We start from the raw sequence: 20,616 nt of genomic DNA, 5'->3' as shown, positions 1-20,616 counted from the left end.
CTCCGTCGGGGCTGTGTGGCCCAGCGACCAGAGTCCGTGCGGCCTGCCCTCCTCCGTCGGGGCTTGTGTGGCCCAGCGACCAGAGTCCGTGCGGCCTGCCCTCTCTGTCGGGGCTGTGTGGCCCAGCGACCAGAGTCCGTCGGCCTGCCTCTCCGTCGGGGCTGCTGTGGCCCAGCGACCAGAGTCCCGTGCGGCCTGCCCTCTCTGTCGGGGCTGCGTGGCCCAGCGACCAGAGTCCGTGCGGCCGCCCTCTCCTGTCCGGGGCTGCGTGGCCCAGTGACCAGAGTCCGTGCGGCTGCCCTCTCCGTCGGGGCTGTGTGGCCCAGCGACCAGAGTCCGTGCGGCTGCCCTCTCCGTCGGGGCTGTGTGGCTCAACGCTCAGAGTCCATATGTCTGTCCTGTCTCTTACGCCCGTGTGGCCCGATGGCAACGGACAATATGGTTACTCTCTCCCTCAATGCTGTGTGGCCCAACGGCCGGAGTCAGTATAGCTGCCCGTCAGTGCAGGGCTGTTTGGCTGAGAGTTCAGAGGCAAGATGGTTGCCCCTCCTCTTGGGGCTGTGCAGTCTAGTGGGTCAATGGGGACGTGGGCAGCCACCAAAGGATGGATGGCAGCCAGGGCAGGTGGACCCAGGCCCTCGTTACTCCACCGGCTCCTCGCCCAGGGCCTCGTCCGTGGCCAATGTGTTTGCCATTGAGTCAGTGGGGATCCAGCCTGGGGATGACAATGGCTAGTTCACCCAGGTTACTTCCTAGGAGATGTCTCTAGGCCATGGGCTGGGGGTCTCTGGATTCCCGGCGTGGGAAACTCCCAGAGTCTCCGATCTCCCTTGCATGTCTGCAGGCCCCCGGGGATGCGGCTGGGTCTCGGCGCCTCGGAGCTCTGCAGTCAGGGGCTTGAGCTGTTTCTGGACTGGAGCCTACAGTGTGCATCCTCCATTTTCAGCGGTCTGCCTAGCGTGAGCTGAGCTGCTCCCTTACACTCTGGTGCTCCAGTTGGAGCATGTCCGGCAGGGCTGGGGAGGGGCTTGGCTTTCTCCACCTAGACTATGGGGTTCTGTGTGGCTGGTTCAGCCCAGCACATGCTGCTCGGCCTCTTCTGTCTCCTCCTTCCCATCAAAGCTGCTTTGCCGTCTCACAAGAGATGGGATCAGTGGTGGGCTCAATTGGCTGCTGTTGGCCTCTCGATGTCTGGAAGAGGGAGAAAGGGCAGGAACCCAAATGAGAAGAACAAAACCTTCAAGCAGGGTAGTTTTCCACGGCACAACCCCACCCCACTTTCCTGATGCTCACTGGCAACTTCCCTGAGAGCTGGCATTTCTTCAAGAGAGCACCCAACCCCCCGCAACCTCCGCTCCCCTGTGGGCTGGCAATGGTAAAAGGGAGTCGGGGAGAATTTCTCCTCTCTCCGCCTGGCTTTGATGAGTGAGGGAATCTCATGCGAGAAGCTGTGTGAATATAGGGCTCTGTGCAGTGGGATGAGATGTCCTCCATGGTGCCCAAAGGTGGGGTTGTCCTGCCTTTGCAGTGACTTCCTTCTAGTGAGAGAGATTTCACAGATCAGCTCCAGGGTTCTGCCCTGTACCAGTGTGTGGGAATGGGGCAGAAGTGGGGCAATGGTGCACTCAGGAAAGGAGTAGGGCTAAGGGGGGCCCAGGCTGCAGCCACTAAACCCCTGCCTGGCTGGGGTGGGGGCGAGGCGGCTCCGCACGCTGCCGTTCCTTTCCCCCCGCCAGCCACGTCAGCGCGACGAGCACCACACCGGGAACCTCTGTCCCGGGAGCTGATCTTGCCTGTAGGCTAAGTTCCCCCGCAGCTCCCATTGGCCGGGGATCGTTAATCCGGCCCTTGCCCTATTCCCCAGCCTGTTCCAATCCTGCTCTTGACTCCGGACTCCGGCTCCAACCCTTGGCTCCCCTCGGCTCGGCCTCCACCACTCTGAGCACGAGGCCCCAGCGCCACTGCTCCAACCACTGGGCCCAACCAGCCGTGCTTTGGCTTCTGACACCAGCGATATGGAGGAGTCGTTCACCTCACTGCTTTCATGTGTATGGCCCTGCCTTGGTCAGCGCTGGTTTTCATCTGCCATGGTGCTGCCCAGTGACATGGCTTTCTTCGATCCCTTTGAACTTCTTCCAAGTCTTCTCTAGGCCTGACTAATCGACATAATTTTGGGTCATCTGCTGATATCCACCTTGTTGTTCAGCCCCGGTTCCAAACATAAGGACATAAGAAAGGCCACAGCAAAGGTCCATCTAGCCCAGTATCCTGTCTTCCGACAGTGGCCAATGCCAGAGGGAATGAAGGGACAGGCAATCATCTAGTGATCAGTCCCCTGTCCCCCATTCCCAGCTTCTGGCAAACAGAGTCTAGGGACACCAAAAAGTTGAGAAGCGTCTGTTGTATTTACCATAGCAGGACAAAGAGCTCTTCGGAGTCGGTCCCGGTTCCCTAGTCGAATGCAGAACCCAACACGAGATTTTCAAGCTGCTGCAAATATTTATAATATCTGTTGAGGATGTACCACGTAGTCCTGTCCGATTTCAAAGGCACTTCGTGAAAAGCTGAAACCAAGAGGAAATGGGTTGAAAACCCCATGGTGCTGATGTGACTGGTACCTAGGAAACCTCCCCTTCCGATGGCCATTGCCCCCTGCTATTCGCTCCCCAAGATTCTAAGGGCACAAGAACAACAACTCGGCTCCTCCCAAAATAGCCCTGGACAGAGAGGAGACCCCATTCTTGCCTAACTTCCCCCTCTGCTGGCAGACACTCCTCCACACACCCGTCCACACAGACGGTTGGGGGCACTTGTTCTTTGGATGGAACAGGCAAGTGACAGCGGCAGCCACGTTAAACCATCCAACATTTAGGCCGAGATCCACAAAGGGATTTCGGCTCCTAACGTCTCCTGAAATCCTTTGTGGCCCTGTGCCTTCATTCCTGAAGAGCTCACAGGGAAAAGTGTTTCCCATGTGCCCTCATGGGATTTCCTAGGAGCTGATAACCAATCTCGGAGTGAAGGTCCCTGGCCTGCAATCACTCCATTCCAGGGAGGGCAGGTGATGAATCTTTCCCTACAGAGGGGAATCGTCATCATCATCATCATCATCCTGAATAACAAGAGCCCTTTTCAATTCGGTCAGGCCTTCCTTTAGAGACTTTCTGACCTTGATGAAGACAGTCTCCCCACACAGCTCTAAGGCTACGTCTACACTAGGAGCTAGGGATGGAATTCCCCTGCTCCCGTGCACAGATTGTGGGACCTTGATGAAAGCTCGTGTGACCATCCTTCTTCCTTCAACGCTGTCCTTAGACTGAGAGGGACACATGCAAAGCTGTGTTCAGGCCCTGTGCTGCACCCCTGTGCTTCCCACAGAGGCCCAAACACACAGAGGTATTTCCTTACCTTCATACAGGCGGGAGATGCCATCTTCATTCACGGTTTCAGACAACAAATCGCAGTAATGGTGGATAGTATTTCCTAGACATACAATGAATACAATGGGTCTCATGGCTTTTCAGATCCTTCGCTGAAAACTGCTAATGATGCAGCCATTCCCCCAAGACACCCTTGGGAAATTCCAGACATTCCTTACATCTGTTCACAAAGCATGTTCGAGAAAGCATCAGACGCCCAGAAGTTACTGAGAGGCTGATTTCCAAAGGAGATTGAATTCACATCCTGCTGGTTTCCCCTAGGCACAGCCAAAGAGTTGTTGTGGGCGGGTGAAGTTGGTGCAGTCGATTCAGCTAAGTTGCTCCCATCATCTTGGAATACATGTTAATTCACACACAAACACACACACACACACCCCCCATTTTAGGATTCTGGTGCTGTTGGAGGGAACAGAGCAGCCGTCCAGAAAAGGGCTCTGAAGGAAGCATTGAGAAAAGATCAAGTGAATTTGCTCTGCTTACCAATGAATCGGGCTGCTGAATGTCTTATTGTTGTCTGTGAGCTTTCCAGGTACTGTAAGGCCTGGAACAGGAATTTGGGGATGTGGCTCTCGTTGTTCTGCATCTAGGAAGAAAGAAGGAAGAAATGCACAATATAGAAATGACATGTTCTTTCCACAGCGAATAGTCCAGGAAAGCCAAAGCATATAGCCAGGCCATGGCAACCGCCAATATGAACCCATACACCAGAGCAGCACCCCTCTGAAGTTCCCATTGTGTTCTCCAGAACCTCAGCTTTCATTTGAAAAGACAAAAGTTTGAAGGTCGGAGAATTGTGGAGAAAAATGTCAACAATGTGAAGGGATTGTAACTCCTGCCGAAATGAGCCAGCAGAGAGCCTGGAACGGAGTCCTGCAGCCCGACCGAAGCGGATGGGTACTCAGGGTGTGGGGTTAGAAAGGTCTTCCTCAAGTTGCCATTCAGCACTCTCAAGGCACAAGGAATTCACCTACCAAGCAGATCCAGACACACTTCAAGAGCTGTGAGGAGCCATCCCAGGCCATGCTGCGGAAGAGCGTCTTCAAATGAGCCCACCTGAGGAAGACTGCGCAGCGGAAGAGCGTCAGTTTACATGACTGCAAGAGAAGAGGAGACCAAGAGGGTTCTCCCTGAGAGAGGGATAGTCTGGGGGACATGGAACCTTCCCCGTCCCTTGTTCTCCTGCTTTTCCTGCCAGTGGAGATTCCTGTAATTTGTTCTCCACAGGAGTGTGCTGAGGAGAGGAAAGGGAGAGTTGGCTGGAGAGAGCCAGAGCTGTCCTGTCCTTTGGATGGTTTGGGGCGGTTGCCCAGGGCCCCGTGCTTTGGGGGGCCCCGCACTTCAGGGGGACGCAGGCCCTGGGCCATGCCGGGGCCAGCAGCAGTACTCCCGGCCCCGCTACGCTAGGCCCCTCCTCTTTCCCAGAAGAAGGCTTTTCTTCCCAATTGTGCTGTGTGCTGTGAGGATGGATGAGGCACTTGGCTCCAGCATGGAGTGAAGCAGGGAGGAGAAGACTCCACTTGGGCAAGGGGCTCTGGCGATGAATGGAGTGGGGGCCCCAGGGGATCCTGGCTCTTTGCTCTTAAGGCAATAATGACCGTGGCACTTACCAGTTTCACACTCTCCTCCTGGTCTTCAAGATGCAGCAGCAGGGGGAGCAAGCAGTGGATGATTTCCTGCTGCACCAAGGGTTTGTCGGGGTCCTGCACCCTGCTCACCACGTTGCCAAGCAGTACAATGGCAGCTGAGCGCACACTGCCCTTCTCCTGGCAATGACACACAGGGGGTGGGGACCCCCGGTTAAAGCCAGGCAGCATCAGAGCAGAACGCCACTGAGTGGTAATGCGCACGCTGCTCCGGTTCCCCCTGTGGGAACTACCTTGGCTGGCGGGAGCAGGGAGGCCACCAGGCCAGCGCCATAGACATCTTGTGCAGGGCCTGAGACCCTGTGCGGGACAGTGCAGCCCAGGGTGTCCCAGAGGCAGTTTCTGTCTGGAGAGCACAGAATCCTGGAACCCGAGAAGATGAGGGGAGAGGGCAGGAAGGCTGCTGGAGACTGGTGTGGGGAAGGGGAGAAGCAGCTGCTGGAGCCTGGCAGGGACTGGCTGCTCCAAAAGACAGCATTTCTTTTGCTCTTGGGTGCCCCTGAGAGCCGGGCCATTCCCGACCCACCTCTTTCCTGCTGAGAATCTCCACCTCTTTGGGAGCCTGTGTTCTCCAGACAGCTGGTCATCTGCCCAGTGCCAGGCCCCCTCTCCCCCAGGCCAGGCTGCAGCAGGGGCTGGGAGCATGGCACTGAGCTTGAGCTTTGGAGAGAAGAGCTCTGACAGGGAGGTGGCTCAGCAGGAGATTCCCCACCCATGGCGGGGGCACTCCTTGGAGGCTCCATGGCAGGCCTGAGGGGCGGGAGGAAGGGGATGGGGAGAGAGAGACAAGGGCATCAGAGACAGGTGGAGGGGGGGAGTGGGCTTCTTTGAGGGGGTTCCAAGCCTTACATCATCAATGAAGGGGCGAAGGCTGACTGCAATATCCTGGGAGATGGAGCCAAGCCCCTCCCTGTTGAGGAGGTGGATGATGTCTGCAGCTTTATGCATGGCCTCCAGGACACGCCCTCCATCCCTGTCACAAAAGACGGCCAGGATTGCTGGCAGCTGGGCCCGTAAGAATTGCACCTGCCGGAATGAAGAAGGCAGCTCATTACTTTCCCAGGTGACAGCCTGGAGCACATGCTGGACCACTGCCACCGACGAGAAACCACGGAGGGCACAGCCCCCCAACGGGGCAGAAAGTCATTCTCCTGTCACTCTGTGCCAGTTGCTCACTGTCACCTTTGTCTTTGCTCACCCCGCCTCCCCCATTGCATCCCATCTGCAATCAGGGCTCAGCTCACGGGAGCAGGGAGCACGGCATGCCTTGATTTGCTCCGAAAGCACCTCCACCATTTGAGGGCTGTGTTTGAAACATCAAGGCTTGTGTGTGGCTCTCCCTCTCATTTCTGAGCTATTTGATGGACATTGGCTTCCTGGGTCCCCTGGGCAATCCCCGGCTCTCACCTTTTCTGGCTGGAACACAATACTGCCAAGGCCTCGCAGACTGAGCCTCCGTATGATGGAATTTGCATCTTTGGTCCAGTCCATGAGCTGTGCCTGGAGGACTGATCTTGTCAGGATGGTGTCAATGGAAGGACTCTGGAGAAACTGGCAAGAGCCAAATGAAGATCAGGTTGAGGAGCAGAGGTCTTATTGTGGGGTCTGTTCCCTGGACAGTCGTCTTTCCCAAAGGGCCACTTCCTCCTATGCAAAGTCTCTGGTGAGTAGGGAGCCAATTGCTGCTGTTTCAGTTGGTTCCTTCCCCAAATTTAGACTAATGCACAAGTCACAAATAAGCCCCCAGGGAAAGGGGAATCTCCAGACCTCATTGAGTGCCATGGAGAGAGCCGTGGGGCAGAAGAAAAGCAGAAGCCCAGGAAAAGGTGAGGAGAGAAGCATGGCCTTGGGGCACTGGAGGAACATCGCTTCTTGTCACATAATCCCATTTAGGCACATCCAGCCAGGAGCAATCTCACCCTGTCTCTCCCTCCCTCTCTTTGCCATGCCCCGCAACCATCCATGTGCGGAGAGGAGCTAGCTGGTGGTAGGGCTGCTAAGCTGCTGAGAATGTACCCCAGAGCTTACTGCCGTGAGCTGCTCTCCAGAAAGCCCACTTGTGCCTGTCAACTCATGAATCTCACCTCAGTGCAGAAAGCCAGGGCGATATTTCTCTGCTCCTCCTCCTCCTCACTCTGGACGATGGTGATTGCCTCTCTGAAAACTGCAGGGAGCTGAGGGTTCTCAAATCTGCACAAGACCTGGGACACACAGCATGGTCAGCAGTAGCTAGCCTCCCCAAGGATAGATCCAGTGTGATACCCTGTCTACACTGCAGTTTCACTGAGTTTGTAACCAGTTAGTGACGCTGTAGCTTCTTCAGGTGGTTGATGGCATCACACACTATGGTTGAATACTTGATTCTTTACTGTGACAGGTAACAGGACTCAAGCAGGCATGTGGGGCCAGATCCTTAGTTGGTGTAAGCGAGCAAAGCTATATCAGTTTACGCTACCTGAGGTGTCTTCTGGCGCTCTGTCTTTCCCGTGTAGATGGAAGCCCCTAACTGTGCCTACAGAACCAGTTGAACTGCTCCCTCTTCCTCCTGTCTGCCTGTGATGCTGACATCCTGTGGTGCCTGGCCCCATGTGCTGCCGGTGTGGCTCTCTCCGCATTCTGGGACAGAGGCCCACGGATTTGCTCAGCAGGCACTGATAAAAGTGCTGACACTGTGGCATGTGGCACATGTGGATGGATGCACAAAACATGGCTGCTGCCTGAGTGTGTAGGGAAAGCAGCTGGCCTGTGGACGGCGTCAGATGAGCGAGTGTGACTCACAAGAACGCACGGCTCTCAACCCTTTTCCCTCAAGAGGGACCTGCTCCGAACTGAGCCTGGGCTAACTACAGCACCCGAACAACTGATGGCCATGAACAGCCCCCATGTGTTTAGCCGAACAAATCTGTTCTTCCTTTTCCTTTCAGTCATTACCTTAGGGGGCTGAGGCAGCTGGATCCCTCCTCGGGGCTGGATGTCTGCCTGGCCATGTAGGTCCCTGGCAAGTGCAGATCCAGCACGTACTGCACTTGCCTGACGCAGAGAATGAGCAGCTGGGGATACATTTCCAGGATGGCTTCTCGGTATCCCCGTAGGAAAAGGAGCTCGTAAATGGTCTTCATTGCCTGGAGGGGGGAAAGAATTTCACTCAGCTCTCCCAATCTGCCACCTGCCCCCACTGCCATTCGCTCTTGTCCTTTTGTCATGTCTCCTTTCCTCTCCAGCGTATTACAAAACAGTATTGGCTTCTGAGAGGGGTGGGGACATTTGGAGGCTCCTGAACCTTCCCCCATTCCTGGAACGGAAACAGGATGGAAAGATGAGAAGAGTCTGGATGACGTTATTCCCCATGATTTCTCTTTATGGTGCAGAGCCTGTGCTTTGGCTTTCCAGCCATGACTGGAAGGGCTGAAACCATCCTGAGGAGATCCGTTCTCCTAGGCCCAGTGTTTCTGGCCCAGTCCAAAGTACTGGTCTTCTCATGATTCCATGCTGGGAAGATTTCTAGCCACAGTTTACAGAGCCAGAAAGCTGGAGACTTCCAAGAGACACCCGCACTGCACCTGCTCACTAAAGGGCCATCTGGAGCAGAAGACAACTGAGCCAGCATACCATCAGATAAACCACTTAAGATCTGTAACTTTGACCTGGGGAAAACTTTATTTACACCTCTTTGGTTTGATTGGAGGTGGCGAGGACACACTAAGGCCTGGTCTACACTCCAGAGTTAGTTCAACGCAAGGCCGCTCACCCTGCATCACCCTAACTATGGAATTTCCTTCCAGTCAGCAGAACTGCCCCTGGGTGCCAAATTCATAACTCCACCTCAACAAGTGGCAGAGAGTCCAGGTCGATGCCGTTAGGTCGATGCAGCGTCAGTACAGACACCGCATCGCTTTCGTCAACTGGCTTTCAGGAGCCTTCCCACAATGCCCCACTCTGACCCTACAATCAAGACAAGCCCTTCTGGTGAGGACGTGCACTGCCGACACAAGCAGCAAAGTGCGGACACACACCAGGGATGGAATTGCTGTGGCGGCTGTATGCCGAGGTAAGGTAGGTCAGCTTCATTGTGTAGTGGATCTCACACACACACACACACACCATCCTCCCTGCGGTGGTGGGTTCACAAAGTGACATCTCAAATCTCACTTACAGCCAGAGACACATTGTCGCTCTTCAGAAACAGAAGTCAGACCTTCCCTGCTTGGCCACCTCTTGCCTTCCCCAGGGAGAGGCTTGGAATGTAGGCAGGAAAGGCGTCTCTCAGAGGAGACACTAATTGGTGCAGGGAGGCTGAGGCAGGGCAAGTCCCTTCAGAGAACGTTGTATTTATTCTTTTCCCCTAATGGGTTATTGTTCCTGAAGCTAGCACCACTGTTTCCAAGACAGTGAGCATGTACTGACCACAGAGTGACCACCAGACTGTGCAAAATTCTGCTCTGTTATGCTAGGGTCAGTCCCAAGGAACTTGCCTGACCTCACTGGAGTTACTCTGACTATTTCTGGGTGTAACGAGACCCAGTGTTTGGTCAAGCGTCGCTTCGCAGCTGAATCCTACTGCAGTGTGGTGGACAGGGTCAGACACTGAATCAGAACATGCTCTGATAGAGGATTCAGGAGCTTGGAAGGGGAGATTGCACTGCTCAGTGTGACAGAGATGGAAGGAAACTAGTATTAAAATCCCCCTCCTCTCTTCACTCCATTCTTGCTGATCTAAGTACTGCTGGTCCCCTCAGGCATCTACAGAGGAAGACTGCAGATGGATACAAAAAACTTCCAGTCATTTGACTTCCAAGTTCGGTGAGGAAGGTTGGACATGGTGGTCAAGCCCTGGGGACATTGAGAACTAGGTTGGACAAATCAAGAGCAAATGGCCTGGATTTAAGGTCTTCAGGTAAGCTTGACTGAAATTCTGTGCCAGGGTACCCCCTGGGGATTACTGCAGCTGGCCTGCATGGCGCTGGATTAGCACCGTCTGTCCTGGATGCCAGCAGCTAAGGACGCAGTAGAGCACACCAGCGTGGCACACTCGCATACATACTCCAGCCCCCCGGCGTGTCAGAAGCTCCCAGAATTGCAGACTTTTGAATGTGCTGCAGGGAGCTCTGTCCCTAACAGCAAGAGTTACAAAGGTGTGTAGGTGTCTTTCTAGCTCGGATGGAGTCCAGATGTTGGCAGCCGGGAGGGAACCTGGGACCTCTGGAGCTTAGTGCAGGAGCCTCGACCACATGAGTGAAAAGCCAAGAGGCTGTTAACTAAGGCTATAGAGCAGACTCCTTTTCTTTCTGTCTCTAAGTGGTCCTGGTGCCACAAGATGGGCCAAAACACCACAGCCAGGAGATATGTGGGTTACCCCTACAAGTGCTGGGATGGGCCTTGTATGATTTTCATCCGTGCCTGTGTGCCATGGAAAGTGCATCAGAATTAGGCACCTGAGTCAGGCACTTCTGCCAATCCCACAAAGCACCTCTGGACTTCTTCAGGTGCCTAAACCCCTTTGTCAAAGCGGGCGTCGTTCAAGCAACCCAGATAAAGACTGCCTGGAGTTGATCACCCTAGACGAGTGTTTGTTTTCAGCCCCCTGAGCAAGGGGCAGGTAGTTCTGTAAGAGATACCAGCTCCGGGAGATATTCATACACACAGCAAGGGATGCTTTCCATGAGCACAGTCACACAGCGTCATTACCATCGTCATATGGGAGCTGCTTGTTAATGAGGGGCTGGGAGTGCGCTCTTCTTCCTGCTCTTCTGGGCATCCTTTCTTCCACTTCCCCTTCCACTCAGACGGCTACTTCTTCGTCCCTGGAACAGAAAAAAACATGCTTAACATTTTTGCTTTTCCATGTCTTCTCCCTGGTTTACAGAGGATGGAAGTTGGGCACAGAGCCCTGAAGCGAATTGCCCAGGGTCAGACTGAAGGTTGTTGGCAGAGCTCAGCAGAGAACTCCGCTCTCCTGACTCCTAGCTGGGGGCTTTGACCACACGAGGCTTCTTCTTCCCTAGGGGCCAGTTTCTTTTCAATGGTGTCATCTACTCTTCCCCTCCCCTTGCACCCCTTTCTTGTCAGTGATGGGCACCAGGCCTCCTTTTGCATTGAACCCCCCAAGAAGGAATGACTCAGCTCTGGTACGGTTCCCAGCTGTGACCTGCTGAGACCTCTGGAGCATTTTCCTGATGAAAGGGACCCGATCCAGGAGAAAAGAAATGATTTCCTCCAACATCCAGCCTCTCTCTTCTCCTTACAGCCTGGAGCAATGTTTGTACTCCCCACCCCACCGTGCCAGATCCCCAGAGCGGGGTGACCTGACATTGTCAGCTCTCCCTACCTCAGCGATGGACCTCTGCCACCCTCTACATGGATTCCCGAGCCGGAGGTGCCCATCACTGTCCCATGAGAAGCCCCTGATGTCTCAGGCTTGTAGAGTGACTGGTGTGAGTATTCCTCACGTGCTCTTTGCAAACCATGTGGATTGAATCCTCACCTGTAAGATCCACTTCATCTTTGTCTGTCATCTCCTGCAGCTTCACCTCCTCTGCCTCCACTTGGTTCTCAGCTGCTTTCTTCTTCAGGGACAAGTGTGTCCACCTTCTTGGAGAGGAAGCTCTTCTCTCCTCCATTGCTCTCTGCCATCGCGCTGTGGGATTGGCAACAGACAGAGAGTCTTTTCATGCCTGACAGGATGGTCCATGAGCATTTTCTTCTCTGGGGCTTTTCTGGCAATGCCTGTTCTTGGGGGCTGAGGCCAGAGCATGCCTCAGTGGCTGCAGGTTGGACGAGCACTTTGTGCACATGGATCTCTCTGTGCTCCCGAGAGGCGAGTCTTTGGAAAAAGGAACGAAGCCTGGAATAGAAAGAAGGAGGAAATGGGTGTTTCTGTCTTTCTCGAAAGGAAGGGAATTAGTTTGCCCAGGATTCCCAGATCCACAAGAGTGGTCTTTTGAAGCCATCTGCTCCTCTAATAGCCAGGACTGGTTCCTACAACCAAGAACATAAGCAACACAAGACTGCCCATACTGTGTCAAACCAAAGGTCCATCTAGCCCAGTAGCCTGTCTTCCGACAGTAGTAGTGCTCCAGAGGGAATGAACAGGGAATCATCAAGTGATCCATTCCTGTCGCTCGTTCCCGGCTCCTGGCAAACAGAGGCTAGGGACACCATCCCTACCCATCCTGGCTAATAGCCATTCATGGACCTCTTCTGCATGAATTTATCTAGTTCATTTTTGAACTCTGTTATAGTCTTGGTCTTCACAACATCCTCCGGCAAAGAGTTCCACAGGTTAACTGTGCATTGTGTGGAAAAAATACTTTCTCTGGTTTGTTTGAAACCTGCTGCTTATTCTGTCCTCACCTGCTGGCGTGTGCATCTCGCCCTCCGGCGGCCCCACTGAGCAACCCCTCCCCCTCCCTCCCAGCACTTTCTGCCCACTGCAAAACAGCTGTTTCACGGAATTCAGGATGCTCCGGGCGGATGGGGGAGGAGCAGGTGTTGGATTAAAAGTAATAATACATTAATTATTTTTGGGAAAATATGGTCCAGTACAGACCCTGGATTTGGCTTGTATTATTAGAAAGAAATATGACCCCCTAGGTCTTGAAGGAGATATATATATATATATATATATATATATATATATATATATATATATATATATATATATGAAGAGGTAAAAGATATATACAAGTAAAAAGTACTATGGAGCTCATATTGACAAATTCTGAAGGATATAGGAGTCTGTCCAACTCCTGGCCTTGAAGTATATAGGCAGAGGTAAATATTATTCAGCTACGGTTTCAGAATCCAGGTTGTGTCACTTGCTGAACTATGTCAGGGGTGACGAGAAAGTTTTGCAGAACCTAGGCTGTGTCAGGTGTGACTAGGGTGCGTCACAGTGACGAGCCCAGAATCTAGGCTGTGTCACTCGCTGACCTGTGTCAGATGTGATGGGAACATTTGATAAGCTATGGTTTCAAAATCTAGGTTGTCACTCGCTGAACTGTCAGGTGTGACAGGAAAGTTTGAACAAGCTTTTTAAAAATGTTCAAGAAAAGGCAGGGTAAAATTTTGCCTGAAGGGGAAATAGAACTGGAGGTGGCCCCAACCTCATCTTTTGCTTAGGAGATCACCCCTTTTAAGCAAATCCTTCAGAAATTTGGGCACAGTCCTTGACTGAACAAGCCCTTGCTGATGTCTGCACCATTTCAGACCTATAGGATAGATTGGCTCAGTATATCCTTGTGTACAAACCCTCTAGTGCTGCCAAAAGAGTTGCAGCAGCAATTTGGCTATTGTGGGAGGCATATAATGATTCTTACCTCCGCTTAGCTTCCTGTAAAGAGGAAAAGGCATCTCTACAGGAAAAGCTAAACCAAACGGAAAAGGGAGCAGACAATTGGAAGGTGCTGTCTACTAATACACAGAGCCAGCGGAAATAGTAAAAGAGGCGCTCCGGGAATGCAGAGAAAGAGAAAAATTCCTGGCAGATCAGGCTGAAGCCTCTGAAAGAATTGCAAGAGAGAATCGTGCTCCAAGGCATGGTAAAGAAATTAACACTGGAGCAGGGTAGAACACCCACAAATCATAACCACTGCAAGTCACTAATTAAGAGTCTGAGACAGAAATTGGGCTTTGCCACTAGACAGGTGGCAGCCATTACAACGGATGAAGGGGGAGAAGGTCTCAAAGAATTGAATACAGTGGGCCAGGAGAAATGTATCTGCTTCACTGGCAGTTCCATGGTAATCCAGGGCAAGAAAAGAATTAAATATGCTGCCATAAATTTAGAAGAAGAAGTAATCAAAGGATATTTGGATCACGGCTCAGCACAACACGCTGAACTACATGCTGTATTATCAATTTTAAAACAGTATGAGAACTCCCCTAAGACTGTGTATATTTTTGCTGACAGTAATTATTGTGTGAACGGGGCACAACACTGGATGTTTGACTTGCAAAGAAATTATTGGGAATCCGCAGATGGAAAAGAGAGAGCATGTGTAGAGCAGTGGTAATGGATTTATGCTTGGGTTACCACTCACCTTGATCAACTAAAGATCAGACATGTAAAGGCACACGGTACGGGCTCAGCAGCTGAGACTATTTGGAACAACCATGCCGATGCAATAGACAGAGATTATGAAGGAGTAGCGGTGGTAACCAGAAAACAGGAACATAAGGCTCAGGATACTCTCCGCTCCCCCAGGAGAATTGAAAGACAAGAGCTAGTGAGCATAGCTCACCAGTTTATGCATGAAGGAGTAGAAGGGACGCTGAAAAGGTTAAAGCAAGTAGCAGAATGGAAGTGCATGAGTGATAATGGAGAGACCTGGGTTAGGAATTGTGTACAGTGTGCCAGGAATAAAGCTCGACCCCCACACCAACCTCAGATGTTCCACCATCAATGACTGGGCCCATGGCATAGAATCCAAATTGATTTAATTGATATGTTGTCCAGAAATAAGGAAGGTATTTACTTGTGATTATAGATTCATTTTCAGGGTAGGTTGAAGCCTTCCCCACAAGGACAACAGTGCTTGAACGGCTGCCAAGGAGCTGTTTTTAGAAGTGGTATGCAGATATGAAACTCCCGAGGTCATCGACTCTGATAATGGAGGGACATATGTAGGGGAGTTGTGCTCTGGGAATTACTCTCAAATTCCACATACCCTACAGGCCTCAATCTTCTGGCTAAGTGGAAAGAATGAACCGCACTATCAAAGAAGCACTGAGAAAGGTCGTAGATAACACTGGCAGAAATTGGCCTGAGAAGCTGCCACTTATTCTGGCTGCCATTCATAGCAGTGATAGGCTGAGGACTAAAATCCAGCTGTATCAAAATCTCTTTGGGCAAGGTATGAAATTGGTTATCGACCCAGAGCAAACTGTGGAATTGACAGGGGACAACCTAACTGGGACTCATGAGCACTGGCAGTGGCTGAAGCAGCTGCAGGAAGATAAAAGCACCCTACAGTACAGGGTGAATTGAGCTAATGAACAAAAGAATGGATCAGCAAAGAGCTGGGGACTCTCAACTGTGGGAAGCAGGAGATCAGGTAATATATTTAAAATTGGTCAAAAGGGATCACACATTGGAGTCAAAGTGGAGTGGTCCCTACTCCATAGTTGGTCACCTCAGCCCTCTCATTTACCGCATTGATAAGGATGGTAAATTGAAGTGGGTTCACGTTTCACGGATTAAATTGTTTGCTTGAATTAATACTGTCACAATTATGTTTTAGGCACAATGCCCCGGTGCTGACTGGATACCAGGACCTGTGGACGTGGTGTGTTTTTATTATCATTCTCACAGGATTCCTGAACACCGGATTGTGCTGCTGCTACTCCCCCTGCTGAGGGTGTGCATTCTCCAGCCGGTCCAGATTGCACATTCGGTTCGTCAGGAGAGCTGTGAGAAACGACATTGGAGAAGAGCCAAGTGACATTCCAGTCAGCATGAGGAATGAAGCCACAGGTGGTTTGGTGGTCCTTGAGTTGGATGAATTTACTCGCGTCCGCAGTCGCAGCAGAGGAGGCCCACTAGCAGTGCTACGACGACACCCGTGTCCCAGGACCCCTGGGAGAAGGTTGAACGATCCTAGCTGTTACACTGTTAGGAAATGGCTCAGGATCAGAAAACACCCCATGGATTCCCTTCCATGATCCGGACATCCAGATACGGTGGCTTGATCTGAATACCAGCATTACTTTAAAACCCCTAGGAAGCACTCATGTTTATGTGGGGGAGGGAGAATTGGTATTACAGGTAAACATCTCAGTCCCCACGGGGAGGGAAAGTAATTGGATGGTGGGGATACAAACTGAAGGCTATTTTGGAGACAGCACCACAATTGCATACTAGCCCTTACTCCCCTAGATTTGGGATGGGTTTGTAAAGTCAGGAACCTTGGTAACAGTTATTGTCGTATACTGCCCACACACACACAGAGGCATTCCCAGATGATTGTGCATGGAAGTGGGAAAAAGAGTACGTATTTATGAGAAATACACCAAGGTCCATGAAGAAACCTGCACTGTTCAAGGTCCAGACCACACTGGTGAAAGTTTTAGTAAGCCCCCTTCTGGTAAACATAAAAATTAACATGGATTGGACAAGGTTAAATGTTTCTAACATAGAGCCCAAATGTATACCTTACTCCCTTTCCATTCTTTCAGCGTGGATAAGAACACACCAGCATTCCCCTCTCACTAGGGCCAAAAGAGATCTTATGGATACAATGCTGGGGAGTTTTGGTGTGGGAGCAGGACTCATGAATTCTGTGGATTTAAAAGCAATTAAAAATTAAATTAAGCTCTCTGTCCCAGCTACAGGACAGCCTGATACAGAAACAGATACATGCTAATGTGGATCTAGTCCAAATAGGTCTTGGTAATTTAAAAGCTAGATGGAACCTATAGTAATGGCTCAATGCTACCACCTGGCTGCTGCATAAGAAACAGGTAAAAATGCAAAACCATGCATAGCCATTTGATGTACTGAAATGCAGATACTTGCTTTGTCCACATTGGCACACGAAAAGTTTTGGGTAATATCAGGAAACACCAAGGTTTTAATACACTTGTTGAAGCAAAGAAAAAGGTCATTGTTTGATACTGCATCTACTCATATTGACAAGTATGTTTCTAGCATGGTAAAACCAGACCTTTTAATTGGAGAAATTGTTGTCAGGATTGCACATTAACAGTCTCTGGAAGCAAAGATATGGAAAGTTAGCCCACTCCCCCTATTGCACATTGGATAGTTCTGGCTACCCCGGATCTCGAGCCAGTGGGCTGGGGAGGGAGGGAAGCTATTGGACACGAGAGGTTATACCGAGTGGACTCCTCAAAAGTGGGTGTGCTTGTCCCTACCTGTTGCTCCAGAGCCCTGTAGTAAAGACATTTCACTAGGATCGTGTATGTGGGATGAATTAAACAATGAAACCAAAGTATTATATAATGAGCAATGTGTATGTGTTAATTCCTGGGAGGAGGTGTTTTGGGAGGATGGAAGTGTTAGCAACCCACCAGTGGACAAATGTAAATGCAATGTAAATGCTGTGTTTACCAATAATCACACCTACTATTTGGCACAGCCAGAATAGTCTCTGCTTACTGTAAGCACTGATTTAGCTGAGTTCTCTGTCAGTCTTGGCATTGAATAGCAGGAATTCACCACTCACCTGTTTAAAAGGTAAAGAGGTAACACAGTTCCGAGAACAGACAAAAGGCAATGTGGGAAACCGAACAATCCATATTATGCATGCAGACGGGGACATGTTAAGAATTGCCACTGCAGAAAGATAACAGTTTACATATTTTCTGGATGGTCTCCCACAACTACTGGCAAACTATCTGTAATGCAACATCCCCTACTAATTGTTTTGGTTTTGAATTGTATTTGTCTAACTGGGATGTTTGGAATGTGTGCAAGACGAGAGCCACAGGCCCAAATTGTCTCCCCGTACTTTCTATTAAACAGATTAAATAAGAAGTGACACTAGTGATTAACAGGTTTCAGAGTAGCAGCCGTGTTAGTCTGTATTCGCAAAAAGAAAAGGAGGACTTGTGGCACCTTAGAGACTAACAGATTTATTTGAGCATAAGCTTTCATGAACTACAGCATCTGATGAAGTGAGCTGTAGCTCACGAAAGCTTATGCTCAAATAAATTTGTTAGTCTCTAAGGTGCCACAAGTATTTCTTTTTACTAGTGATTAATAATCTTACTGTCAAAAGGGGGATTATGTTGAATTAAAATTAATTAATACATTAATTATTTTCGGGAAAATATGGTCCAGTACAGACCCCGGATTTGGCTTGTATTATTAGAAAGAAATATGTCTCTCAGCCTGTTCTCTCATCCTGCTGAGTTTCTGCTAAATGAAGCAGGCCTGTTAGTTTGCAAGGTCTGTGCTAATTGAAGAAAAACATTCAGCGACAAAGAGTTTGTCCTAAAAGTGATATGATAATAACATGTTACAAATGTTTTTTCTGAACTCAGGAACAAGATTTGTTGTTCGTCCACTTTTACATTCCTATCTTGCTTGGTTTTTTTTCATGTGTGACCAGTGGCATGGATAGATTCATTGGAGTCTCTCATGCCCCAATGATTTGAAAATAGTTACGTTAAGTGAAATAGGGTGTGATTGTAAATGTATGTTCGAATGAGTACTAAAAGGTTGAAGTGCCAGCCTAACAAATAATAACTACCCAGGAACATTCAGCCAAAGAATGTGCAGGATGGAGATTACCGGATGACTCCGCAGGGCAAACCGGAATCCATCCCCAACTACCCCAAGGACAGAGGGGCCAGAGAACCGAAGAACAAGATAACAACAAGCTGTCACTGCTGTGCCATCTGCGTGATGGACTGTCATTTTAAACATGAGAACAGTGATTGATTATCACTTCAAATGTGAAAACAGCATGACAAAGCAAACCCTATGGATTTGAATGAGGATGAACTCCTATAAAGACAGACTCTAAAAACTGAGAACTTTGAGTCTGGTACTGCAGCCACCCTCCAGGAGCATTGGATGCGCATCTGACAAGACTTGGTTCCATCCTCGTGTCCAGGCCACCTGGCCAGTAACTTGGCACGAGCAACCTCCAGGCTGGTAACTATAACAACCTTGCAGGACTCTATGTATGAGTGAATGAATGTGTGAGAGAATGGAATGTTACAGCTATAACTGATCGCTTACTTTAATTCTTTCTGTATTCACAATAAACATGGCATATTGCCTTATCCCCTAAAAAATACCCTGCTGGTTTTCATTTCTAAGTATAACACGGGGACATGGCATACTTGGGGAAGGAGACGGGGAAGAGGCAGGGTGGGGGTTTGGGGGAAGGGGTGGGATAGAAGCAGGGCGGGGATGGAGCAGGGGCGGGAAGAGAATGGGCAAAGGTTTAGAGGAAGGGGTGATTGGGGGGTGGGGCAGGAAAAGGTGGGGCGGTGCTTGGGGGAAGGTGTGGAGTAGGGGGGGTCTGGGGCAGAGCGGGAGTTGAGCGCCCACTGGCCAGAGGGGAAGTCGATGCTGTCTGAGGGGATGGACAAAGGACTGATAGAATCATACAATTACAGAAGATTAGGGTTGGAAGAGACCTCAGGAGGGCATCTAGTCCGACCCCCTGCTCAAAGCAGGACCAATACCCACTAAATCATCCCAGCCAGGGTTTTGTCAAGCTGGGCCTTAAAAACCTCTAAGGAAGGAGATTCCACCACCTCCCTAGGTAACCCATTCCAGTGCTTCACCACCCTCCGAGTGAACCTAGATCTCCCCCATTGCAACTTGAGACCATTGCTTCTTGTTCTGTCTTCTACCACCACTGAGAACAGCCAAGCTCCATCCTTTTTGGAACCCCCCTTCAGGTAGTTGAAGGCTGCTCTCAAATCTCCCCTCGCTCTTCTCTTCTGCAGACTAACTAATCCCAGTTCCCTCAGCCTCTCCTCATCCATCATGTGCCCCAGCCCCCTAATCATTTTTGTTGCCCTCTGCTGGACACTCCCCAGTTTGTCCACATCCTTTCTGTAGGTGGGGGCCAAAACGGATCGCAATACTCCAGATTTTCGCCTTACTAGTGCCAAAGAGAGGGGAAGAATCACTTCCCTCCATCTGCTCGCAATGCTCCTACTAATGCAGCCCAATATGCCGTTAACCTTCTTGGCAACAAGGGCACACTGCTGACTCATATCCAGCTTCTCATCCACTGTAATCCCCAGGTCCCTTTCTGCAGAACTGCCACTTAGCCAGTCAGTCCCCAGCCTGTAGTAGTGCATGGGATTCTTCCGTCTTAAGTGCAGGGAACAACAGCAGGAAGGTAAGTCGACCTAAGAGCGTCTCCCATCCACCCAGCCCAGTGTAGACACAGCAGTAAGTTCACCTAAGCTATGTCAAATCCAGCTCTGTTATTCATGTAGCTGGAGCAGCGTAACTTAGGACGACTTACTGCGGTAGGATAGACACAGTCTGAGCCCTGAGTTTCCACTGCAGTCTGGATGCTCAAACACTGGCTTGGGAACACCAGTCAGCAAGCCCAGGCCACATAGAGACAGGCTCAGTGTGCAGTGTGGACAGACCCTCCGACAACCCCAGTACTGTCAAATGAGGAAAGCCTTCCTGTGTTTTGACTTGCTGGTAGAAGAGCCAAATGACATTAGAGCTTGTCAAGGTTCCTTCCCCACTCTGAACTCTAGGGTACAGATGTGGGGACCTCCATGAAAACCTCCTAAGCTTACTTTTACCAGCTTAGGTTAAAACTTCCCCATGGTACAAACTATTTTACTTTTTGCCCTTGGACTTTCGCTGCCATCACCAAAGTCTAACCAATATTATTATTAGGAAAGAGTCCGTTTGGAAATGTCTTTCCCCCCCAAAACCGCCCAAATGTTACACCCCCCTTTCTGGGGAAGGTTTGATAAAAATCCTCACCAATTTGCATAGGTGACCACAGACCCAAACCCTTGGATCTTAAGAACAATGAAAAAGTATTCAGTTTCTTAAAAGAAGAATTTTAATAGAAGAAAAAGTA

At 50.4% G+C, this 20,616-nt stretch overlaps 1 protein-coding gene and 1 long non-coding RNA gene across 2 annotated transcripts; one reads left to right on the top strand and one right to left on the bottom strand.

The window, feature by feature from the left end:
* Nucleotides 1–255: 255 nt before the first annotated feature.
* On the bottom strand, nt 256–12,449 carry LOC119566012 (maestro heat-like repeat family member 5). Its single transcript, XM_043545243.1, has 12 exons — nt 12,434–12,449; nt 11,530–11,717; nt 8,068–8,205; nt 7,168–7,284; nt 6,491–6,634; nt 5,933–6,109; nt 5,048–5,203; nt 4,412–4,534; nt 3,921–4,023; nt 3,409–3,483; nt 2,411–2,564; nt 256–1,191 (listed from the first exon to the last, which is right to left on the bottom strand). Exons 1-11 carry the CDS (start codon nt 12,447–12,449, stop codon nt 2,452–2,454), a joined length of 1,350 nt encoding a protein of 449 aa, XP_043401178.1. The 3' UTR covers nt 256–1,191; nt 2,411–2,451.
* Nucleotides 12,450–14,537: 2,088 nt separating this feature from the next.
* Nucleotides 14,538–16,070, top strand: LOC122465613. The gene is made up of 2 exons (XR_006290588.1): nt 14,538–15,135; nt 15,322–16,070. It is a non-coding gene; the product is annotated as an uncharacterized LOC122465613 (long non-coding RNA).
* The last annotated feature ends 4,546 nt before the right edge of the window (nt 16,071–20,616 follow it).

The sequence above is a fragment of the Chelonia mydas genome, chromosome 4 (assembly GCF_015237465.2).
Source record: "Chelonia mydas isolate rCheMyd1 chromosome 4, rCheMyd1.pri.v2, whole genome shotgun sequence".
Classification (NCBI taxonomy): domain Eukaryota; kingdom Metazoa; phylum Chordata; order Testudines; family Cheloniidae; genus Chelonia; species Chelonia mydas.
This window is presented reverse-complemented; position numbering and strand designations above follow the sequence as displayed.